The sequence below is a fragment of the Epinephelus moara genome, chromosome 2, assembly GCF_006386435.1.
Source record: "Epinephelus moara isolate mb chromosome 2, YSFRI_EMoa_1.0, whole genome shotgun sequence".
Lineage (NCBI taxonomy): Eukaryota > Metazoa > Chordata > Actinopteri > Perciformes > Serranidae > Epinephelus > Epinephelus moara.
This window is the reverse complement of record NC_065507.1, coordinates 34,719,483-34,745,210: the sequence shown is the minus strand read 5'-3', so window position 1 is coordinate 34,745,210 and position 25,728 is coordinate 34,719,483. Positions and strand designations below refer to the sequence as shown.

The 25,728-nt window shown below is 39.2% G+C and overlaps 1 protein-coding gene across 3 annotated transcripts in view; it reads left to right on the top strand.

The window, feature by feature from the left end:
* The window catches only part of pak1 (p21 protein (Cdc42/Rac)-activated kinase 1), a 75,976-nt gene extending 51,013 nt beyond the window's left edge, over positions 1 to 24,963 (top strand). For all 3 annotated transcript variants that reach the window (XM_050069618.1, XM_050069601.1, XM_050069608.1), the window contains 10 exons: positions 486 to 599; positions 4,679 to 4,913; positions 8,796 to 8,859; positions 9,983 to 10,031; positions 11,956 to 12,068; positions 13,968 to 14,085; positions 14,195 to 14,294; positions 15,053 to 15,249; positions 15,528 to 15,665; positions 18,963 to 24,963. In XM_050069618.1, the coding sequence (XP_049925575.1) occupies positions 486 to 599; positions 4,679 to 4,913; positions 8,796 to 8,859; positions 9,983 to 10,031; positions 11,956 to 12,068; positions 13,968 to 14,085; positions 14,195 to 14,294; positions 15,053 to 15,249; positions 15,528 to 15,665; positions 18,963 to 19,049 (1,215 nt within the window). In that variant the 3' untranslated portion in view covers positions 19,050 to 24,963. The remainder of the gene's footprint in view (positions 1 to 485; positions 600 to 4,678; positions 4,914 to 8,795; positions 8,860 to 9,982; positions 10,032 to 11,955; positions 12,069 to 13,967; positions 14,086 to 14,194; positions 14,295 to 15,052; positions 15,250 to 15,527; positions 15,666 to 18,962) is intronic.
* The last annotated feature ends 765 nt before the right edge of the window (positions 24,964 to 25,728 follow it).

The following is a 25,728-nucleotide window of genomic DNA, read 5'->3' as shown; positions in this document are numbered from 1 at the left end:
TCCTCCTCCTTCTACTCTGTCTGTCTCCCTCTCTCTCTCTCTGCACTGTGATTCAGCATCTTTTCCTCCTTTCACCGTTACCCTGTGTCTGCAGCTTGGCCACCAGCCGAGCATCAGACTATCAGAGAGAGACAGAGCAGAGAAGAGGAATAGAGGGATGGAGAGGAGAATGTGTGACTAGTGGTATCAAGAGCCAGACATGAAGAGAGCTATCAGACATCAACAGTGATGACGAGAGGAGGGCGAGGAAAAAGGGTGGAAAGACAGAGAGAGGGAAGCAGGAAAGACAGGGAGTTAAAGTCAGAGGAAAAAAACAAGCACAGAAGAAGAGGTGAAGACAAGCTGGAAGACTTCTCTGCATCATGAAGTAGTAGAAGAAGAGACAGTAACAGTAGGTTGCAATGATGGGTCTGGTATCGCTGTTGACTCATGTGACGATGATGTCACTGAGGCTCCGCCCTCTCTCTCCCTCTGACATCACGCAGAGCTCCAAGGCCGTGTCCGAGACGCCCGCCATAGCAACCGTATCTGAGGACGACGACGAAGACGAGGCCGAGCCCCCGCCGGTGATCGCCCCCCGACCAGAACACACCAAATCAGTAAGGATACACACACACACTCTTTCTGTTCTTGTCAGGACCCTCACTGATATCATGCATTTCCTAACCCCTTAACCACCACAACTAAATACCTAACCCTAAACCTTGACACCAAGTTTTAACCTACAAGCAGTCCTCACAGAGCTGAAATTTCTTCACTAGTAATACAAGCTCACACACACACACACACACACACACACACACACACACACACACACTACTGCTGCTTAGTACAAGGCTGAGACACCTGTTAACACACTATCCTATTTTAAGCTTCATATCATTTTAATGACAACAACAACAAACAATTTTTTAGAGGACATTTTAAGTGCATTCTCTTGAATGCACTTAAAATTGTCATAAAAAGGAGCTTCTCAGTGGAGTGTTCATCTCATGGAGTCCCCAGAACTGTCGGGTCTGAAAACACCTCAAGTTGAGTGAAATGTGAGAACAAAGGTGCACAGGAGGTACGTTGGGAAACAATAACACAAGTGCTGATACTTAAATTGTAATTATCAGTCCAACCAAGAAAGGTATTTAGTGTGAAAATTTCTCTAGTTGCGACACACGCCATGGGTGAGGCTCTTTCCGATGTAACTGAGCCTGTGGTGTAAAAGAAATGTCTAGTGGCACAGCAGAAAGCAACATCAACTTAGAGCTATTATTGCAGCCACAGGTATTGTTTGAACCAAGAATTGCTGTACTTGTTTGACTGAGATCCAAACTTTTGAGTTGGGTAAAGGCCAAAATAAATGGGGCACAAACTGGACACATCTCGTAAAAGGAGTGGGGGGTTTCACCTGCTACACAGACTCCATCTTTGTAGCGTGTGGTTACTGCTAGCTTCACTGTGTGCATATTGGGTTTTGCAGGGTGAATGCAGTAGGTTATGAAGGGTTTGGAAGCACAGGCGATATTAACTGCCACTGAATTAAGAAACTGGATTGTTTTAACCACAGGATGCATTGATTCTATTAATTTACTGTATTTTAATGTGAAATTTAAAAACACCCACAAGCTTGCTTTGTTGTGTGGCAATGCCTCTGATACAATGAGGTGTTTTAAAAGTCATTTTTAAACAGAGAGTACTAATTTTTTAACACACTTCTATGTAGTTTTTATCTGTTGGAGGGCCGTGTAGCCACACAAAGGGAAAAACCAGCAGGTTGGGGTTGCTAGCTATCAACAAAGTCACGTAGCAAAGTCACACAGTGATAGGCATTTCTAGAAACAACAGGCCTTACCTAGTGCCTGTCCCAATACCCACACTTCCCCTAGAAATACCCACTTGCACTTGGTTGTGCTTGTTCTTGTTTAGGCTAGTGGTGTCCCAAAACAGAATTGAGGTAGTGGAAGTGGTTTCCAACACTTAAAACCCGCCCTAGATTCCAAGGGAGCCCCGACCACTTTCAACGAAGTGGAAGATGAAATTTCCCAGAACACCTTGCGACACCCATCAAAAGCAGATATAGGCTACAATTTGTTACTGTACGATCGGAATGTAGGCTATACAAACAACAGATGGTTGGACTAGCACTCATCAGCAACTCGGTTGAATACAGGGTCAAAATATTTAAACAAATCGACCCATCAACAAAATCAATAAGAACTAGAAGACATCATAGGCGCCTCCTGTTTTCAGCATTTCTTCTACGTTGATTCATCAGACAGATAACACATGCTGGAGCTGGCATTTTCAAACCTGAATGACTATCTTGCGTCACTACTACGCGTGACATATGCCTGCAGTGATGTCACATTTCTTAGGGAAAGATCTCTACCCTAATATTTCTCACTTCCGTCATCAAGGGTTATCTCGCAAACGAGGGCACTCAATACCAAGTGGAAGATATAAGGGGTAGAAATGGGATTGGGCCTTAGTCTGTTGCAGGCCGACAGACTTCATCGTGGCTCAAAAACTGACACCATAAAAATGTTTGGTCTCATTTTGAACCAGAGCATCTGCAGATTAATTCCATAACCAATATGTTATAAATTAGGCACAATATGAGATAAAAACACAGTTTTGTTAGCTTCACTGCCATCTTGACTATAAGGGAGCCGGGAGGGACAATTCCACCATGCACAGCTGCATCACTATTTTCTAGAGCAGTAGTTCCCAGCAGAGTCCTGCACGGGTCCAGTTTTCAAGATCCGCCCCGACCCGACCCGACCCGGCGACGTACAAACCCACACCCAAACCGCAAACCCACGCATCAGGCCAATTAGTACCGCAACCCGGTCCGACCTGATGAAACACGACCTGCAGCCCGACCCGTAACCCGGATTTAAAGTAATCGTTTTGGGTCATATTGGCTGAATATTGAACAGCATATCGCCACAGTTAAGGTGCCAGTAAGTAAACAACGACCTGAATGAAGCAGCTCTCACAATAAAAACCTGACTTCAGCTCCATCATCAACCCTCTGTGTTCTTCTCCCATACGAGTGTAAAAGCACTCGTTTGTTACGTTTAATGCTTTTAAACTTTTAATCTATGTAAAGGAACTTTACATGTGTAATAATAGACTTACTTTCTGTCCAGAGCGACGTTCAGCAGTTACGAGCCGTCACGTGTTTTTAGAATCCATCGAGGAGAGAAGTAATCCATCAGGGAAACACTTAAGAAACATTATAAAGGGATAGTTGTACATTTTATCCACTTATTTTTCAAATACCTAAATAATCATTTACTGTTTTGGAAGCGACGCTTGTTAGACGGTGGCAGCATGTTGATTCTGTCGTCCGATCACAAATTGTGTTATTAGATGGTGAAACGCGTGTAAACAGCTGAACCAATGACCGTTGCAAAATAGCGGAGGCGATCCTCAGAGAGTAAATAATGACCAAGATAGTTATCTGTAGTTTACCGAACTAATGACTGATGTGTTTATCTAAAACCCGCAATCCGACCCCGCATGTTATTTTTTCCACCCAGATCCGAACCCGGGAAAATATGCTTTTTTAAAAACCACCCGCAAATCAGCTGTTTTTGCGGGTACCTGTACCCGACCCAGTGCAGGACTCTGGTTCCCAGCTGGTCCAGCCATGGGGTCCAGATTTCTCCGTGGTCATTAGTTCAAGGTGGGTTTGGTGATGTTGTCAAGCTAGTTCGCTGACCTTGTCAAGTAGCTGTCTGTTAATCACTCTCTCTACAGCAGGAAACGCACTTCAAAATAAAAGCGCTGAGCCAGAAATTCAGTGTATTTCAAAATAATAATAAAATAATTTTTTGAAAAACTAAGAGTCACTTGTGGTCCATTCACAATGGACCTGTAACCCAAATTTGGACCGCGACCCACCAGTTAAGAACAACTAGTTTAAAGTAGTCACCTGGTGGACATCTGCACTGAGCGCACTTTTCTAGTGAGAAGTGAAGTGAGGCAAGAGACAGGTCTATTAAGAGATTAATGGGTGCTAGACATTTAATAACGACTGTTACCGGGGCATCGGTAAATTACTCATGTGGGACTGTTTAGTGGGACAGAACTGATTTTTACTGAACTACACAATGTTGTGTGTGTGTGTGTGTGTGTGTGTGTGTGTGTGTGTCTTTTTGTTTATAATAAGTCAAGTCAGAATTACACACACACACACACACACACACACACACACACACACACACACACACATACATACATTGTTGCTCCTCTGTCAGACAGGTTGGCGGTTGAGAGGCTGCTACCATGGGGCCACCACCGTTGCCACAGTGACGAGTCGAGTGCACCTGACTGGAGTAGCCACCATCTCACACACACACACACACACATACATACATCTTTGTTGTTTTTGTCTTTTCATCCCGACAGTCTGAAGGCAGAGTGGGACTCAAACGCCTCACAGCTCAGTTACAACACTTCGTTTTACTTAATCAAAATTTTAACATCAGCATTTTTTATGACTTACTGTTCATGTGGTTTGAATATCAGTTTTCCATGAAACACTTAATAAAATCATGAAGTAGACTGATGCACAAAAGCCTAGAAGAAACAACAGCATGGATTATTTGATAATGATTTTAGTATTTTCTCAGATTTATGATCTTTTAACGCTGTTTTATATTTGAACTTATTCTTACAGATATACACTCGCTCAGTGATAGAGCCCTTGCCTCCCCCTCCGACCAAAGATGCTGCAACCTCTCCCATCTCGCCACCAACAGCAACTGCCGCTGCTGTCACCCCCGCCCCCCCTGCAGAGGGAGCTCCCAGCAGCCCTCCCAGTGCAAGCCCCGCCCCCGGGCCTTCTGTGCCCCGACCCCAGGACAAAACTAGGAAAAAGAAGATGTCAGATGAGGAGATCCTTGAAAAACTACGTAAGGCTCATTCACACACTCAAACGCACATCGTACCGTTTAAGTACTCCAGATTATCTTAATATAGAGAGACTCTGATTTGTTTTAACATCACTTATATTCTATGTTACGTTGTAGAAGTCATTTGCCCTTAAAATCATAATGAAAATCACATTACCAATAGATTAAATGCACACTTTGGCTAATCAAAGAAACAATCACACTAAATGGCCAATACGATGTGGACACCCCAGTCCAAATACCCTTGTGCCTTCTGGTGTGGACTGTTTTACATGGTTTTGGTCCACTCAGTTCTACTGAAGGGAAATCTTAATGCTACAGCGTACAATGATATTTCAGAGTGCAGTGTTCTTCCAACTTTGTGGCAACAATTTAGGTTTTGCCCTTCCCTGTTTCTACATGACAAGGCTGCCATGCACAAAGTCAGCTCCATAAGGAAGTGGTTTTCTTATTTAGTGTGGAGGGGCTTGACTGACCTGCAAGCACTAACCTCAGCGCCATCCAACACCTTTGGGGTAGACTGAAACATGAGCCAGACCTCATTATTATGTTGGACCTCACTGATGCTCTTAAGGCTGAATGGGAGCAAATCTCTGCAGCCAGAATATACAATCTGGTGTAAAGCGTGAAACCAGAAGAGTAAGATATGTTTAGCAATCATATGTGTCTGTGATGTTTGGGTGTCCACACTCTTTTGGTCATGTAGTCTATGTGATTATGAATGAAACGGACCTAAACATACATACAGATTCTTGAGAAAACTACATACAAAATAATTGTATGAATAAGACAGTGCCTTTTCATTTTCTTTTACAAGACTTTCTAAGTCTGTTCTTTTCTCCAACAGAGGAACATAAAAGTCTGCTTAGGCCAAATATTTACATATCATCATATAGTATATTGTGTGTCTTGTGGATTATTTGGTCTATAAGTGTTAATTGTTATCTCATGTCCTTTTTCTGTAAACTAAACAATGTGATGCAGTTTTTACCTGCTATAGTTCAGTGAGTCTCTGGGTGCTAATTTTAGTCTCATTTGCACTCTTTATTTTTGACATGTTGTTTCATCACTCTCTCCTTTTATGCACACACACGTTTTCTCTCACAGAGGAAGGTGTAAATTTATTTTAGGCTCAATGATGTTAGTGGTGATTTGGCAGATTTTTTTTCTGTTTTAACAAGTAGAACTTATGAAACATAGTACTTTATGAGTGAGACAATACAGAATATAAAATTATTATAGACCTTACATGTGAAACAAATATTTTCTCTGGTATGATTCTGGTATTTTTCTAATTCTGTAGTCATCAAACATAACATTTTCTCCATTCCAAGAAAAAGTCTTACCATACTTTATTACTTTCCACATCATGTTTAAAATAATGGTTTTATAGCATACAGAGGGCTGCAGTGTGGGTGTTTGTGAAAGATGTTGCATAATGCTATCACTTCTAACAATATAAATCGCCTGGAGTGTCTCACAGTATTCAAATGATTGTGTTAAAAAGTTTAGTTTATTCAAGTGTTCATGTTAGTCTTCTGTCCAACATAGTGGCTTGACACTCATGTGTTGACTCACAGCTAACAGATGCTGACAGGTTTTGTTTTCTCAGAATTGAACCACAGATATAAAAGTATTTAAATTGTCTTCATTGGTTTGTTGCGGCAGCGTCTGTGAACCCACAGCCTTTATTTTTAAAGTTCCTCTGTAACTGTAGCAGTTCTTCACTATAAAAAGTCAATGAAGGCCCATTACATGTATGCTCTTTAAAACCATACCCTCAACTAAATATATATATTTGGAATATTGCCAGTTATGTCTATGTAAACATCGCTCTGTGGGACTGGTTCTCAACCATGTCTTGTGTCCCATCACAATGAAGCAAATTAAAACTATTAAAACTTGGGGAAAAAAATGAATCAATAAAGAGAAGCCACAAAACAATTAACATCATTTTGTACATAAATAAACCATTTTGTGCCCCGCTTGAGCTGCTGATTAAAACTTCTATTTTTAAAATCCATTGCCAATACCTGTACTTTTAACTTAAAGTAATTGGTATTTAATTTCCCATAATTAAAGGGTGAAAATGTCTTTTTTAAGATTATGCCCTAACCCTTCAGAATAAAAGCAGATATTTGAAAAAACTTCTCCCACATACTGAAATGTATTGTTGTGTATTTGTATATTTTTAAATCATGCCCCACGCCTGTCCAGATGTGCTCAGATCTCCCTCTGCTGGTAAGACCAGGATACTGCCTGTCTGTCTGTCTGTCTCTCTGATTGACAGACCTGATATCCATTGTCCCCGCCCCTACTGTCCAATCCTCACATCTGATTGGTCGTCCTCTCTCTCTCTCTCTTTCCATTGTCCAGTCTCCTGCAGTTAAAGAGTGACTCCAAGTTTTGTCCGCTGATCATTTTCCTACTGTGGACTCTGACTATTGAAATGCAGACAGAGCAGCCTCACTTTCTTTCTTTCTTTCTTTCTTTCTTTCTTTCTTTCTTTCTCAATTCCTTTCTTCATTTTTTCAGTTTCTCTCCCTCTTGTTTTTTCATTTTCTTTGTGTCTTCTTCCTTCCTTTCTTCCTTGATTTCCTCCTTCCATTATCTCTGTCTTTCTTTTTTTCTTTCCATTTAGTCTTACTTTACCATGCGGAGCCCCTAAGGGTGAGAAAAAATGACAGATGGGTAAATAAAAAAAAATGGGGGAGTAAAAAAAATAGATGATTGAAAAAAAAAGGTACTATCCCGTTTTCCCAACAAACTTCTGCAGTCTCCTGAAGACATTTTGAGTCTCCATGTACATCTCCTGCAGCAGAACAACATGCGAGAGCTTGGTGAGGGTGAATAAGGCCTAGATCAGCGGATATGGAGATCATTAAATACTCTGTCAGCGAGTTCCATCACTGGTCTCATTGCTCTGAAGCAGTTGTGCCACCCTTTAATGTGATAACAAGCCCTGCAAATGGAAAGCTTTAGTCAACCTCAGGAAATATCTGGATGCCACAGAGTGTCACAACATAAACACACATAAACAACAAATCTGCACCCAAAGACAGATGGAGTATGATAGCAATAACTCTGTTGTTTCTCACTTCCTACATGGTCACATATTTCAGTAATAGATGTTACACAATAGCTTTTGCGTTGCATTGTGTTCCAACAGTAAAACATGAGACTAAGTTTGCTAAAAAGTTGTAAAGGATCATTTGAATATCAAGTTAAAACCAACCAGTCTGATGTGTGCATAGGTCTGTGTGGTTATACTGTAGCAGCCTTGTGTTGTTTTCAGGTAACTTAATGAAGGTCAGCAGTGAATAGTAGTACACAACGGCCTTGTGTAACAGCAGTGAAATCTGACACAGTGATTCTCAGAGGCTGCAGATTTAACCACATTGGGATGAACGCAAAAGTATTTATAGGGGCTCCGTAGTGGCAGCTATCTTGTCAGTTTTTCTTTTTTCTTCTTTATCACCCTTTTCATCCCAAATTGATTGTTTTAATCATGAAGTCTTTACATCTCCATTTAGTTTCTGACCTGTAAAGATTTTGTCTCACCCCTCTTTCTTTCTCTCCATCTTCTTTTCTCTCTATTGTTCCTCCTCTTTTCTCTCTGCTCTTTCTATCAGTCAGCATGCTGCATTGACCTGAGTGTGATGAACATAGAGTAGACTTTGGATGGATAGAAAGATACCTGACTGCTCTATCCATTCACATTCAGTGATACAGTAAAGAGAACATATAGGTACTATTCTGCTGTGCATCAGGGGGCCTGGTTTTATTTTTCTCGCTCTCTTACAGATCCATATACATTGCTGTTTGTGTTTGACCAATCAGTAAGTGAGTTTTTGCTTCTCGGTCTGTCTTTCTTTGACTCAGGGACGATTGTAAGTGTGGGAGACCCCAAGAAGAAATATACACGCTTCGAGAAAATCGGACAGGGGTAAGTCATAAATCAATTGTGGCTGTAAAAACATAAAATTCTTCAAAAGAAAACTGATGCGGAATATGTGAAAACAGCTGTTTCATCCTACAAAACCAAACATTAATATTTTACAATTCTGCTGAACTTAAAGTTAAATTTGATCACACCTTTTTTAGTCTTTTGGATCAAGAATAAGTCAAAAAGTAATTTTTTTAGAATGTAGAAAAATAGTGGACATAGTCACTGTGATGTCACCCATTGGTTTGTGGACTCCCGTTTTGCAGTTGCCAACAATCGGCTAAATGAGTCTGTAGTGTATCATCACACTGAACATGATGTTACATCCTCAACATCCTCGTTGTGGTGGTGACGTTGAAGTCATGCAACCCCTGGTGCAGTTTGTTCATAGCCTACCGTTAGCTTTTTACTTCTGGCAATTGCATATATGCATCTAAAATCATGAAAGTGGTGTTCATTTGTGAAGATTATCTTGCTAAACATACTGTAACATTTAAGTGATGTAAACCTGTGTTTAATACAGAGCTTATTTTCTCTATAATAATCCAACTGAAAATTCCCAATGGCGTTTTGTCAAGAGAACCAGGGTGATGTTAACTTGATTGTCAGCCTACCAATAAACATCATTCCTGCATCACTCCGTGCCAGTTACAAAAGCACAATGGCCCAAATCACACCAAATACTTCCTTTTAAGTGGAAACAGTGAACAGAGCATCCACTCAAAGCAAATATTTATATATGTTTTATGTTGCAAAAGCCCCATGATAAGTTTCTGTTGTTTGAAACCGTGTAAAAGGTATCAAACAAATAGGAAGTTAAGGATAGAAAGTTATGTTAGACTGAAGTTAAATTCAGTGAAAAAATTCTTAGGGTCAATCCAAAGCCCTGAAAGGCAACTTGTAATTGGTGGAATGTCAACACAAGCTAAAACTGTCTCAGGACGATGTGAAGCATCTTCTGGTTGCTTGAATGCTGCAGGTTCATTATTAAGTAACTTAAGCGTGTGAAAACTGCACCTGTTTAGGGTGTTACCTCAGGTGACATTAAAGGAATAATGTTTTCATCCAACAAAGAAATGATAACATCATGTTTAACTGGAGCTCTCTACTCGTCTGTTTGCAGGGCATCTGGGACTGTGTACACAGCTATAGACATCGCTACAGGACAGGAGGTCGGTTTCATTTATCGTCCTCCATACCTCTTGTCTCCTTCCTACATCCTTCTGGTCTTTATCCTCCTTCTGTTGCTTGGTTACAAAGGAAATATAAACAGTATCCTGTTCATGACAATCTATCCAATGACTGTTAATATATAACATATGTCTTAACAAAATCTGAGTCCTTATTTTGAAAGGACTCAGATTCAAACATTGTATTTTCAACTCCTCTTTGCATCCGTGATGAATATACTGAAACAGGAAAATAATAATGTCTGTTTTTTTACCCAAAGGTAAGGATTCTTGGGATTGGCATACAGAAACCACCCACACAGAGACAGTCTGAAAAGTTAAAGAGTCAAGGAGGAAATAGAGGGAAAATAAAGTTCAGTTCCTGGGTGATGAAGATGACTTTATACAGACATGTTAAAGTCATCCTCTCTGGCCTTTCAGTTAAAAAAGGCTAAGTTATCAGAGAAAAAAAATTGAGCACATGTTAGCAGGTGCCAGGCAAGCAGCCTTTCTTCGACGAGCTGTAAAGTGTTAGAGAAACACTGATTTGTGACATGAAAGTGCTTTATTTAGGTTTTTTTTTTTGTTTTTCAGTATTCCGGTATTAATTACCTGGTCTAATTGTTTGCTTGTCTGCTGATAACTCAGCTCCCGGTAAAAATCTCCGGAACAGTGAACAGTGAAGGAATTCTAATACAGAGTTCATGCTTGGCACATGGGAGAAGTTTTAGCTGGTTGCAATCTGCAGTTCTCACTGCTGGATGCCACTAAGTCCTACACACTGCTCCTTTAAGTAAAATTTAATTAAACCCTGATGCTGAAGAGAGTTCAGATTAATTTCCTAGACTAAAAGGTTGCAATTACAAATTAAGGGAGAAATTAAGTTCAAACTGAGTGCCCTTTGAGGGTTAGAAACAATGCAGGAAGTTTAAAGGAGATGTAGGTCCATCAAGGGTGTCAGCCTTTCATCAGGTAAAATGAGGCAAACAGCCTTTAAGGGAAATGAGCAGTAAGTTCAGCTGGAGTTTGCTCAGTGAGAACATTGTGGCAGTAACTGAGTTTAAGTCTGGCTGCGGCAGCGGTGACTTCCAGGTTAATTTTAAAGGAGCTCAGCTCGTCTGTCTGGATAATCCTCCTCGGTTTCACTCTCTGAGGATTAGTCTGCATGCTCACTTTTTAATGTCTGTCAGGCTTCGCTGCCTAACAACCTTTTACCGCCTTCGGATTTAGATATTTCCCTGCAGCTGTCTACAGTTCTTACCAATTTTCTTTTCATCCTCTTGTCGTCTTTTATTCCCTCCCACGTTATCTTTTTCATTTAATAAACCTGTCTATCTGTCTTTCTTTTAGTGTACTCCTCGCCACTTGTCTGTTTGCTCCCAGGTTCTTTTCAAATCTTTCAAATATGTGATTTATTTGCATGAATATGAGAAAGTTAGACCCAGAGGAAAGGAAAGCTCAAAATAAGATCTCTGTTAAGCCTTTCTCCTGGATATAACCGAGTTGTATATAACATCAATTTGAGATTTTTACCATTTTTTCATACTTAAATTCAGCTCAGCCGGCTCCTAATTTAAGATCTTAAAATGAAATACTGAACTGAAATAGTCAGCTCTTGATGATAACAGTTCCAAAGAAGTTCCAAAAGAAAACTTGATTGGCTTATAAATGAGCCTGCACAATTTCAAACATTTGTCTCAGTGATTCAAGCCTGAACCCTGTGGGCTTGACCTGTTCTTAGAGTTGAGAAACCTCTGAGCACAGCAAAAGAACTCCTGCTGCTTTATTCTTTTTTATCTCTCCTACAGGGTGTTTAGGAGAAATAGGTCAGAATGTAGTAATCTCCAAATAAGAAGATTTATTTCTGATGAGACAAAGAAAAGACTGATATGAGCAGCAAAAGTTAAATATTTCTCTTTTCTTTCAGGTGGCCATTAAACAGATGAACCTGCAGCAGCAGCCGAAGAAGGAACTGATCATCAATGAGATTCTGGTGATGAGGGAAAATAAGAACCCAAACATTGTCAACTACCTGGACAGGTTAGACACACCATCACACACACAGATATCTGGATCGGTTGAACATAGATGGATAGATGATAGATCCTGAACCAACATGGAGGCTGCAGCTTAAAAAGGTGGATGATTATTTATAATTTTGGCAGATTCACATTCAGCTGAGATTTTCTGTTGATGTTGCTGTTCTGACAACAAATACTGTATATTGAATGCAGTAAATGTGTGAAACAAGTTGAAAAACACAATCTGCTGTAAACTGAGTCAAATGGGAAGGCAGGGCAAGTTTATTTATAAAGCGTATTTCAGCAACAAAGCAATTCACAGTGCTCTTTGTAAAACATTGAAAACATCAAGACAAAATGCAAAACAAACACATCCTAAAATTTAGATACAATTATAAACAGCCATCAAAGAGCTAGAGAATAGAAAATAAAAAAGCTAAAATAGAATAGGACAGGCATAAAATACAAGACTTAAAGTTACCGTGCAGTGCAAGAAATGAATAAATATCTGATTATTGAAACAAAAACATGAAAGACTTTAACCTTGATTCTAAACCAAGAGTTGCAGCAGGCCTGCAGGTTTGCTAACTGCAGTTCCCAAACTTTCCCTGGAAAACACCTCTGTGGTGTTCCAGATGCCTCAGGATCAATGAAACCAACACTAAGTGTCATCGCTAACTGTAAAGTCTGAACCACTATGAGAGGCTATTCACTTCTGTGTTGCTGTTGCTATGCCAACACAAAAGACATGTCGAGGAGGGGATGTCCAATGTCTGGTTACCACAGTAACCTGTTTGTCTTGAGAGACATTGAGAAGCACATACAAGACTGGTGATAATGCTGTCATCCCCATGGAAACAACATTTTAACTGTCACTGATTTACTGTGTGTGTGTGTGTGTGTGTGTGTGTGTGTGTGTGTGTGTGTTGTACAGGACTGACAAAAGAATGCATTTTGTTTTGTCTGCCTTTTTTTTTTATTTTTCAAAGCGCTCCGTTGAATGCTGTGTCCAAAACCCATCAATGATTTCTCCTATTTATTTATAAGATTCAGTTCATCAGTGCAGAGTTAGGATGAATGGAATAGGAATAAAATGTCAGTTTCTATATGTAGATTCATGAAACACTTCTTAAACTAAAGAATTTAGAAAATAAACAAACAAGTCTTTTTTAAACAACTCTTTTTAATGTCCGGTATGTGCAAGGTCAGCCTGTCGAATGTGCGAGTGCTCATTAATCCCAGACTTCTCCCACTCATCTACTCGCTACCGCTCATACCGCCTGCTATGGTGAGTGATTGGGTAGGAATTAAATCGGACTTGTTAGAGTTGACACTTCCGCCAGCGAAGGCCAGTGGTGCATTCATGTGCTCCTCTGATGATTGTACTTCCTACTTTGATGTGTTCATGAGCTTTAAGTTGTAATGTGGAAACAACATGGAGGCTACAAAGAAGATGTGTTGTATTGCTCACAGCATTTAAACAACATGTTGAAAGTAAAGAGTAAATTAAACGGATCAGGTGTGCGATACATATATCATCGAAAACTCATTTTTCAGATTATTGAATGCAACTCCAGCCTGTGGCGCTTTGCTGCATGTCACTCCCTCTCTCTCTCTCTCTCTCTCTCTCCCCCTTTCACACTTGTCTGTCCTATCAAATAAAGGATAAAATGCCCAAAAACATTTCTTAAAAAAAAGAAAAGAAAAAAAGTATCAAAACTCAAACGATTCTGAAGGTTTGACACATTTACATGTATCAACTCGAAGCTCCCGATACTGTGAAAAGAATCTGTCAGCCCGTCACTTGAAAAAAATGTATTTTATGGTTGAATGTTTTATTTTAAATTAATATATCGGGTCCCCTCGGGTTCTAAGGCACATTGTTTTAAAAACCTGCATTTTTTGATGTTTCCTATAGTTACCTGGTGGGTGACGAGCTGTGGGTGGTGATGGAATACCTGGCTGGAGGTTCTTTGACTGATGTCGTCACGGAAACCTGCATGGATGAAGCCCAGATAGCTGCTGTGTGCAGAGAGGTAAGAGACATGAGACACCATTCTGCTTGGAAATTAATAAAAAAAAAAGCCCACTTTGACATCATCTCTGTTCGTTCCTCTCTTTCTCTCTCGCTCGCCCTCTCTCCAGTGTCTTCAGGCATTGGAGTTCCTCCACTCAAACCAGGTCATCCATCGAGACATCAAGAGCGACAACATCCTGCTGGGCATGGACGGCTCTGTCAAACTCAGTCAGTCACTTCTTTTTTGTATTTGTATAAAGCTGCTTGCAGCAAAACACTGAGGATTGTTGTTGTTGTTGTTTCTTTTGATCAGCAGGGGGAGCTCTGATTTTACTGTGACCAGTATTGAACTTCAGTCAGTCCAACAACTGTAGACACAGTGACCACAGAGGTGGTGTTTCCAGTTAGTGTGTGAAAGATAGAGTTAGAGCAGATTATGTTAATGTTCATTTGGTAATTAATGACTCATGTACATCCACCTGTGTTTTATGTTATCCATTTATGATGAAAAGTGACCTGCTTCACTTATGGCTGGTTGAAAGTACTAATGTTGTTGCCCAGTAAAAAAACAAAAAAAAAAACAGGATCAGTAATGTGTGTTTCATGTTTTGTCCGACTTTCACCTATTTAAAATGCATCATTGATTATAAGATGATAAAAGGTTATATTTTGGGGGATTTACCTGAACTTTTATGCAGTTTATATGAGCCTTTATATTGTCATATACAGTAGATTTAAATGTAAAGGTTTGATGCAAACAGCAAAAAGGAGAACCTATCACATGGTCAAATATTTCTGTTGGAGAGATGGTTTTGGCTCTCAGGACATTTTTCAGTTCTTAAATGCCCTGAAAAAGTACAACAGCTTTTAAATGTATCACAGAATTTTAAAGATTGATGGTAATTTAATACCAGCAAGTGTTCAAGGCAGAGAATCTCAAATGTTGTGAATACATGGACTCATTTTCTATCTCCTCCTCCTCCCAGCTGACTTTGGGTTCTGCGCCCAGATCACTCCAGAGCAAAGTAAACGTAGCACCATGGTTGGGACTCCATACTGGATGGCTCCAGAAGTCGTGACCCGTAAAGCTTACGGCCCCAAAGTGGACATCTGGTCCCTGGGCATCATGGCCATAGAGATGGTGGAGGGGGAGCCGCCGTACCTGAATGAAAATCCACTCAGGGTGAGACTGTGTTGCTGTGTGTGTTTGCTGAAGGCTGAGTGAGGGAGAGTTGCTGTGATGGGAGCAGTTCTTTTACGATTTAAGTAAACATGTCATAGTCAAAAAAATACAAGTATGAACCTGAAAATGAGGCTAACAGGTCCCCTTTAAAGACTGCGCATGGCTGCCTCAGTGTCATTCTTTAAATCACCACTGGATGGCACCACAGAAGAAGATTTAGTAGTGTGTAAACTGTAGACTATTACTGTATGTTGCTCACATGTGCATGTGTTGCTTAGGCGCTGTATCTCATAGCAACCAATGGCACGCCCGAGCTGCAGAATCCAGAGAAGCTGTCGACGATATTCAGAGACTTTCTGAACCGATGTCTGGAGATGGACGTGGAGAAGAGAGGGTCGGCTAAAGAGCTACTGCAGGTACAGCAGCTGTGTGTGTGTGTGTGTGTGTGTGTGTGTGTGTGTGTGTGTGTGTGTGTGTGTGTGTGTTCATGTGTTCAAGCTATAAAAATAAAAATTCCCCAAAAATAATACACACAGTATTTATGTACTGTCCAAAAACCACCTGACGGCAGTTGGAAACGGCAGTTGACAAAACAATATCAGCTCCACTTGACCTCTAGCTAATGTTTTGTCAAGAAAAATTATAGTGATACAGCTCCATAAGTTTGATTTTCTCTCATATAACACCTTCCACCTTGTGTTTTTTTTTAAGTAACACTGTGCACATACAGTAGATCTTTGTTTGTTTCAACATTTAACTGTGATTTCACACAGGGGCCAAGATTTCCATAAGTAAGAGAGCAATACTGTGACATTAAAATGCTCCAATGCAAGTAAAAGTCCTGCTTTGCAAATGTCACTTTAATAAAAGTCCCTAAGTTTCAACAGTAAAAGTAATTGTAATGCTGTAATCCTTTTAGTTATATTAGATTATTGCATTGTTATTACTATTTAATTTACTGTGAATAGGTTGATATATAAAAATAAATCATATTTTATAAGATCATCATACATGTTTATGTCAAATAGAGATGCACCAATTCATCAACTGTTGATTGGAATCTGACAATTTTCAGTTTGATCAGCCATGACTGGTGACTGGCCAGTCACTCTTAGATATAGCTAATCCTGGGCCAATCAAGTTTACATTCATGCGCAGCAACTCATTCTCAAAAGTTGCAATTAATTCCGATGCATGCTGCACATGCTTTGAAAGCTACTGTGTTAAGCTAACGAGCAGACTGGGTTGTACCATCTCAAATCTGTGTAAATCATGAAGTTGATAAGTAGTTCAAAAATGTAGCATAGGAAAGCTAATGCAAAGAGTATAGCGTTCTAACATAATTTGCTGTTTAGTCTAGTTAGCTGTCTTACCAAGTGGGGTCCATTCGATAGATTTGGTAGTTTATTCCATGGTAGCAAAACATTTTAACACCAGTGATCGAAAGGAAAATAAAATAGTTGAGTAAGTCAAGCTGAAAGAGAGCTGTCAATTTAGTGTGATCTGATCACGCCCCCACAATTCTGAGAAATGGTTTGAGCAGCCAAATGAGACATTTTTGAACCAGGTTTTCTAATAGATATGAAGATTTTTTTTAGTTATCTTTGATAACATATATGCATTTTACTATTTCAGGGTATGGTTCCAGTAAATTTGTGTATGCTGGAAATTGTAGTTCTTAGAAAGAAGGAAAATATGAAATCGGCCAAAATTGGAATCAGCAGGTCAGACTTCGCCAAGGGAATTGCAATCGGTGCATCTCTAACATGAATCTTAGTATGTAAAGTAACTTGTAACTATAGCTGTTAAGACAATTAATTGAAGTAAGAAGTACATAATTCAAATTGAAAATACTAGAGTGAAATACAGTTACCTTAAATTTGTACTACTACTTGAGTAGATGTACTTAGTTGCATTTCACCACTGGACACCAACAATCAGCACTCAGTCTGTCTCATTAGTTTCAGTCTGTGTCTTTAGAGTTGGTTTCAGAAATAAAAAATGAATCCAGCCTCAGTGTTATTTTAAAGGTTCAGTTGTACAGACAGACAGATGGACAGACAGCTGTGTAGGTGGAGGTGTAACTGAGCTGCCAAGTGAGTTGTGTAACTGTCCGATGACTCAGAGCTGAGAGGTGAAACTGGGACTTTATCCTGTTTCAGAAGAAGGTCTGCTAAAGAAGTAATTTAATTTAATGGCTCCTTTGTATGAGTGCGTATACTTGTTCTCTGAAGTAATAGTTTAAAGGTTGATTCAATTGCGTGTGTGTGTGTGTGTGTGTGTGTGTGTGTGTGTGTGTGTGTGTGTGTGTGTGAGTGTGAGTAAGGGCATTGAATAAGAGGTTACGTAGGACTGCTTTTTATTGAGGCCTCTGTGGTATTTCAGTTAAATCACAGCATTTCCACTGTGGTTGCATTAGAGGGGAGACCCACTGCTTTAAACCAAGCAGTTCTAATTTTGCCACCTTGAGTTTCTGAGATTCACCTTGTGATGAAATGCAGAGGTAGAGGGGGAGAGAGGTGAAACAGTGTGAAGCAATTAAAGACAAGAACAAAGTAATGAAACACTGAGACAGCAGGTGTTAGTGAGGAACAATCCCAGGACTGACAAAGTGGTTCTCAGTTTGTTGAGTAGAACAGTTTCAGATTCAAAGATGACGTCAAAAATAAGGTGTGCTTTGCTTTAGATGCGGCTACACATGGTTGTAAGTTACACATGAAACATCACAAAAAGCCATATGATTTATTAATGCAGTCCAAGTAACGTCACCTGAATATCTACCACAAGCCAACATAAACACAGTATAACATCAAACCTGATGAGTTCTCATATCATAATATTGAAGTTGGCCACCGTGTTTCAGCAGCAATGCCCGTATTCAACAGTGGAAACCAGAGGGTGTTTCCACGTTTGAACATAACTAGTCGGCTGTCTGTCAGCAAAGCCAACAGAAAATAAAATAAAAGACAAGAAATTTACATCACAAAACATTTAAATTTCACCACCTCTAAATGGATAGCGCTCTGACATGCAGTGCTAAAGCTCTTGAGACCAAAAGAAAAGGCCTCTTTTATTTTATGTAATTTTGCCTTTTTTCCTCAAAAATCAAATAATTAGTTACCCCTTAATTGGTGTCAGGGCGTTGAAAGCAAAATTAACCAAAACTGACATGAACCTTGAAACTTCAATTTTCAAAGAATTTTAGATTTACTGTGTCTTTCAAGTTCTTTGTTTTTAACTCAGGTGTTGTCTCTTGTGAGGTAGTTGCATTTTTGTTTGTATGGGATTTTCAAGTCAAAGAAGGAAATTATCAATTGTGATGAAGTGTGGTGTGATTATTTTAAACCATTTCTCAATTCTTAATTTTGACTCTTAGGCCGCTGTAACGTGACAATTCCCACATGTGAGATTAACAGTCTTCCTCTTCATTTACAAAACAATTACTGTATAGTAATATATACAGTAACAGTTATATATATATAGATTTCGGCCCTATCACCCAACCCCAGATGACACTATTTCTAAAATCAGCCTGGTCCATGTCTTCTGTTTTTGTACAGTGAACTGAAATCTTTTTTCACTTTTCTCCACCTCAATCTTTCCCCCTCCCCTTTTGTTCCTCTCCAACTCTTCCCTCTCTCCTCCTCCCCTTTTCTACTCTTCCTCCTTCCTCTTCCCATCCCCTCTTCCCCTTCTCTCCTCTCCTCTCTCAGCATCAGTTTCTGAAGATGGCGAAGCCTCTCTCCAGTCTGACTCCTCTCATTGTGGCTGCTAAGGAGGCTGCCAAGAACAACCGCTAGCAAGCCTTGCACTCATTATTCTCTCTCTCTCTTTGTCTACCATCCCTCCTTCCTCTCTCGTCTCCTTTTTTCACTGACTGCACCAAGCTTGACCCCCCCTTACAGGGAGACATAAGGATAGTTTCTTCCTGTAACTTTTTGTTCGACACTCCACTGGACTCGGACAGGAAGATGGGGTGGTGGGGGGGTGCAAAATGAATGACATCATCAGTGACCAAATGATGTCATCATTCACATCACAGCCCCCTCAGCCGGTACGAACAACACAATATAGGAGAGAGAGTGTTTCAACAGTTTTTTTTCTTTCTTCTTAAATCAATGTTTGTTTTTTTCTTACTTTGCCTGTAAAAGCCGCGGACCACAACAGCCAACCAGCAACCTCTGCTGTAGACTGTNTGTGTGTGTGTGTGTGTGTGTGTGTGTGTGTGTGTCTGTGTGTCTGTGTGTCTGTGTGTGTGTGTACGTTTGTGTCTTTACCAAGGTCCGTGCTTCCTGTTTTCAGTCTGACTTATTTCATCATCTTCTTTTAAAAATGCATTTGTTGATTTTCATTTTAACACTTTTTTAAATCAACAGTTCGGTGTGTGTGTTTGAGTGTGTCTATTTTTGGTCATTAAGTTGATTGTAACATTACCTTCTGTAGTTTTTGACATGGAGGAGATAAGGTTTGGTACTTTGTCGTGTCTGCAGTGTGAGCTGTGAGTTAGAGGGTATTAATGTTAATTAAAATAAATGAAAGACTGGCAGGCCCAGAACCATCGATGGACAGAGTTTGGACAGTTTGGAGGTTTCCCTTTCCCAAACAGCCATTTTGGCTCAGTGATGTCTTTCCAGGAACTTTTCTTTTTTGCTCTTTGTACTTTTTTTTTAGGTTTTTAAAATAATTCACAGTTAGTGATATTAGATCAGTATTTCCCCACATATGGGCTCAAAATCTGACTCAGGTTGCAGCAGAGGTTGTGTTAGACTTTCTTATTGTTCGTCATTTTGACAGACAGGTTCGTAAAAATTACATCATAATCTTAGATTTTAGCTGCCGCTAGCTGATAAATTTTATCAGTAATACCAGCTTGTCCTTTATCCTTCACCACATCAATCCCTCTTTTTTATATTTGTTGAGCTCAAGAGCTTCAGCAGTGTCAGTAAGTAACAGTGAATGTTCAACACTTCAGCTGTGGAGATGTTGCTGAACATGACTTCTCTAATTTTTCACTGTTTAAAATGGATAAAATCTTTTTACATTGTAGAGCTGCGTACAGCATATTGATTTACTTGGCTCTGTTTGAGACTGCTGTGTGTGAGTGTGAGCACCACACCAGGGACAGTTTGTGGGCCAACTGCACACACATGGTAATTGCTAACTTTTAGCAACACACAGCCAACGCTACCTAACAGTTATTAACAGACTCAGTGACAGAGTCGAGCCTGTGTGGTGTTGGAACCATCAACAGCTCTGTGTTGACTGAGGTAACCTCTTTTACTAAAGCCAGCTAGACAACAAGAGAGAAATATACTGGCAGCTTTTATAATTTTGTGTGTTTTCAGCACAAATTGATATTATTCCATTATTGTAGCATTGCACTCCTATTACATGTACTGACTCATGACAGACAGAAGATCAAAATAATTGAATCTTATTTCAGTGTTCTGAGTTGAATGTCTTGTCAGAGCTTTTTGTGTTATGCTCCACTTTCTGTCTATCACATAACAACAACAAAAAGAATTTAAGTCTTCCCCAGGAAAATAGAAACTTAATTGTCACATCCTTGTTTTGAAATTACTGATGTAGACACCACTGAATGAGCTTTGACAACACTGAAATTCTCATTTTAAACCCAATAAGGTATTAAAAAGCCTCAAAAAATTATATTTAAAGAGAAGTATCTCAAATATTCTACTTACACAAATCCAAAATTGGGTCAGCACAGCCCTTCTAAAAAAATACAACCAAAGGGGAGAAAAAAGCAGTTATGAAATGTGTTTACCCATGATCCATTCTGTCAAACTCACTCCATCTGCGGCTTTGGGACTTCACTGTCTACAGACTCAACACTAAGACTGTGAGGAAGAGAATGTGCATGTCAACAACCTTTTTTTATACGGTACGTTCAAGATAGAGAAGAAAAATAATAAGTGAGTTGTGTCTATGCTGGAACGTAAAGTGATGGTACATGAAGGATGCTTGTGTACGATAGGAAAAATCATATCTTAAAGGAATAGTTCACCCCCCAAATGATCATGTGTACGTCAGTCACTCACCTTGAATTTGTGAGGAAAACTGTTTTTCTTGCATGTCTCCATGGTGAACAAAGAATCCAAAAATGGGGAAAAAAATAAATAGATGTTTTGATAAGGTTCTGCCATTGTTAAATACAGACTCCCTGAATTTATTTATCCATTTTTGAAATGAGGCATGCCAGGAAAACAACGTTTCCTTCACAAATTTAACAGGTGAGTTACTGATTCACAAATGATCATTTGGGGGGTAAAGTCCTTTAATCCTATTTTCAGAAGAATGAGACAAATAAATGCTACAATGGTACAGTGTTGTTGTTCTTTTCAGCCTGATGGATTGTTGGATCCCCAGGAACCCTCTGAACATAAGGTGTATATTTTCTGTGCAAAAAAAGAGAAAAAAAAACTGCATTGACAAAAAAAAAAAGACAACAACAATCTGTTTCATCTTTTGTTTACAGACTATTTTTTATAATCTATCAATGTCAGAAAATTCCTTTTTGTTATGGATAGCAAGATTTGAGTATTTGTTTTGGATTTTTTTTTTCTGCTGAATTAAAGGAACATAGTTTTTCTTGCCAGCAAAAAATGTCATAGGTTCAAATCCTGCAATAGCCAAAGTTTCCATCAATAGCCACAGTCATTCGCTCTGCATTTGAGCATCAGATATAAAATCCTATGTGAATAAAACACTTCCAAAACATCTATTCAAAACTATCACTTTGATTTCTGCTGTTAGTTGTTTTTATAGTTTTGTTTTTATGTAGTGTTCATGTACCTCTGGCCTTAAACTGTTTCAAAGGTGCAAGACTACTTTAGAATAGCAACATTGGCAACATTTTTAGGCAACAGTGAATGTTGGTGCTGCAACTAACAATAATTTCAATTATCGATTAATCTGATGATTGCATTCTCTGTGAGTGAAAAAATGTTCACAATTTCCCAGAGCCCACAATAAGATATTCAGATGTCCTGTTTTATTCAACCAAAACCACAAAGTTTATAATGATGGAAAATAATTAAAACAGAATGATTGGCGTTTTTGCTTAAAAAAAGTACATTTTAATTCAATTCTCAAAAATATTTGCGAATCAACCAATCGTTGCAGCACTACATGTTTTGAACTCTACAAAGACCAGTGTGAATGATCAGTGGTAAAGTATCTTTGAGCATGGCAGTGAAACACACAGCTGATTAGACTGGCTGCAGTGCGGAGGATGAACGCAGCTGTAAAATTCATTTATGTGTATTAACTGCCTGAAACTGTTGCCACTGTGTGTCTGTGTGTCCTGGTCTGAACCCCTGGCATAGAGCTGGACTTTCTCTGAGATCTCTCTAAACTCTGTATGTGATTTAAAGTTTTGCTGTTATGAAGCAGTCATCAAAAGACAATGTGACAGAGCATTCTCAGATGCTTGTTAATGAAAAAAAACAACACAGGAATGCATTTTAAAATTGTCCTTCAAAGTCTTGGTGAAATGTTATTTTTACCTTTTTAATGGTGTATTGATGGGCTCATATTAATCCGACAAAGAAAACGTCTAACTACCAAGATGTGTGCTGATGTGATGGATCGGACCAAACTGTAATCATGATTTATTACTTTGTGCCAGATGAGCTTCACAATGTTATTTTTTGCATTAAATTGTCGGTTAAATAAGGAACCACTTATGCTACATTCACATGGAATCAGGCAGACGGCAGACAGACAACAGGTTCTGGATGGCATGGGAAAAACAAACATACAGTCTGATGGAATAGCAGGATGGAAAAACAAAATATGCATGACAGTATGTGGTGGTAATGATGCCGTATTGTTGACAAAGAATAAAATAAAATCTATTAAATGAAATTATTTGGTGTTTATTAATTTATGTAACTTATCGAGTAACATCCAGTAAGTCATCAGATCACCTGTGTTTCACCTTGTGTGAGGGAGCTATGTCACATCCAGTTGTAAATTCAGCAGAAAGTAAAAATATTTTATCTTTTAGAGGCAGTGCCGTCTACCATTACTGTTGCCGGTATTATCTGCCAGCCTCACCTAATTTAACTGTCCTGCTCTCGTTCACGAAAACAATATCCGTTTTGCCGTCTATAGTCTCCCTGATTCCATGTGAACGCAGCATCAGTAGTTTCTTATTTCAAATAGTCTAAACTTTTAGCAACTGTTATAGAACAATCAAGTAACCAGCCCGCTCTCACCGAGAAATTACCACATAGGTTGACTGTGCAAGCATCTTATTACAACCTGCACTTGGGTTTATTTTAAGGCAGCGCCCTCTAGCAACCATATTAATTATAACAGGAGCAGAGGAGGAAGTTACGTGATGTGGCATAAGAGGTGACAGTGTCCCCATAATGTTGCATGAATATCAAATAAGCCCCTGTAGGTTGAGTGGGAGGGGTGGTGGGTGGGTCAAACAAGCACAGGACTTTCACCTAGGAGCGTGGTGTTTGCGCCTTCAAAGTCAACATTAACTTCTTTTAATAACAACCTAGCCCAGTATGCTAGAGCACACTACGCTAGTGATGTATGGGACATCTTGAATGTGACATATGTCACATGTGGTTAATGCGTTATGTTGGAGAAAAAAAAGTACTTATTTAATGCCAAACCATGTTTTTTTCCCTAAACCTAACCACATAGTTTTGTTGCCTCAACCTAACCAAGTAGTTTCAGTGTGAAACTGCAACCATTTTATGACGTTTAGGTTGTGTTAAATGAAATCGACCTATTCTGTTGTGTAGGTATAAGAGTGTTTCATATAACACAAGATAGATTCATTTCATTCATTCATTTCATTACATTAATTAATTGTAGAAAACAAGATACATTTCTTTAGTGTATAAATCTAGTATTTTTTTCTTCTTAACAGTTTACAGTGTCCCCTCTGTTGGCAAGTGAAATACCCGAGGATTTCAAGTCTAGAGGCCGATCCATGATTAGCATTCACATAATGACGAGCCATAACAAGATTCTTACTGCTGATAGCAGTCTGGTGTTCAGCAGTCGTTGGTTTTAGAGGTCGTTTAGATTGGCCGACATACACCAGACAGCAGGGACAATTCAGATAATAGATAATGTGAATATAAGACAGGATTTTGAATTTCATCTGCATGTCTGGGAGAAGATTCTCCTCTGATTCAAGTCTCCTTCATCTTTAGCTGCAAAATGTCACTAAAACAAGGAGGTTGCTTTTATGTCAGAGGGGAGGGGGCCTTTTGCATGTCTGTGTCCTCTATCTCCCGATCCGTCCATGATCATCCTATGTCTCCTTTTTTTTTAATTTGCCAAGAGAAACTACTGTTCCCACAATAAAATTACATCAAAGAGCATCACATTCAGCCTCTTTAGAAAACTATTTCTGCTGACTTGATGATGTGTTACAAATACTGCTGGACCTTTAAACAAGTTGAATACAATGAATTACTTTGGTAAAATCTAATCATCTTACTATATGATGTAACCATCAACAAGCAGGACACAAGGGGGGCTTCAAACTTGGTACAGTTCAAGTTCTAAAAGGGGGACTTGGTTCAGTCCAGGATGAGATGGTCAAATGAAGTCTTCTCTCCCCAATGTATCAGAGCCATAATTTATCTGTTTATAAGTCATTTTGATTAATTGAAACAACTCTGAAAACTGAAAAAAAGAATAAATAAAAGTGTCCAAAAACTGAAAATCTGGTCTGCTTTTTTTCTTCTTTTTTTTCTAGCATTTAGCAGAGCTAAAAAGATTATAAGTACAGGACTTGGATTTTTCAGGTGGACACAAACATGATTTCACATGAATGATGATGTCTCTATGTCTTTAACGGCTGAATGTGTGATTGAGCCTTAGTGTGCTAACAGGATCAGCATAACAGTGGAAAAGGTGAACAGTTGTTGTTAATGTGTACAATATCAGTCACCAGAAAATGTTTTTGGCATTGTATGTTCCCGCAAACCACGGATATGTTACATTTGTATGTTTCATACCAGCATTTTAAGTGTGGCGTAGTTCACATTACATAGCCTATATATGAGCTGACTCTGTCATCAGGAGGAGGAGAGGACAGTGGATGGTGTGACATCTAGGCAAGACTGCTTTCAAACAAGAGACAGACGTAAACTACTGTTTGAGACCAACAACAGCAGTTGTTTTTTGAATAGAGCATGAACAGAGCGTGTTCAGCTGTTTGTGGTAACTAGACTAGGTATTTTAAGCCAAAACACTGTTTTCCTAGCCCAAACTATGTACTTTTTGTGTTTAAACCTAACCACACATTAACCACAGCTTTGTCAAAGCATAAAACTGCAAATTGAAACATAAAGTTTAAATATATCCGCAATATAAAAGTACAAATGTTACATATCTGTGGTTTGCAGAAATGAGCAATGCCAACATTAATTCTTGCAACTGGGTTCAAAAAATATATATTTTATAAACTGATGGGTTGTA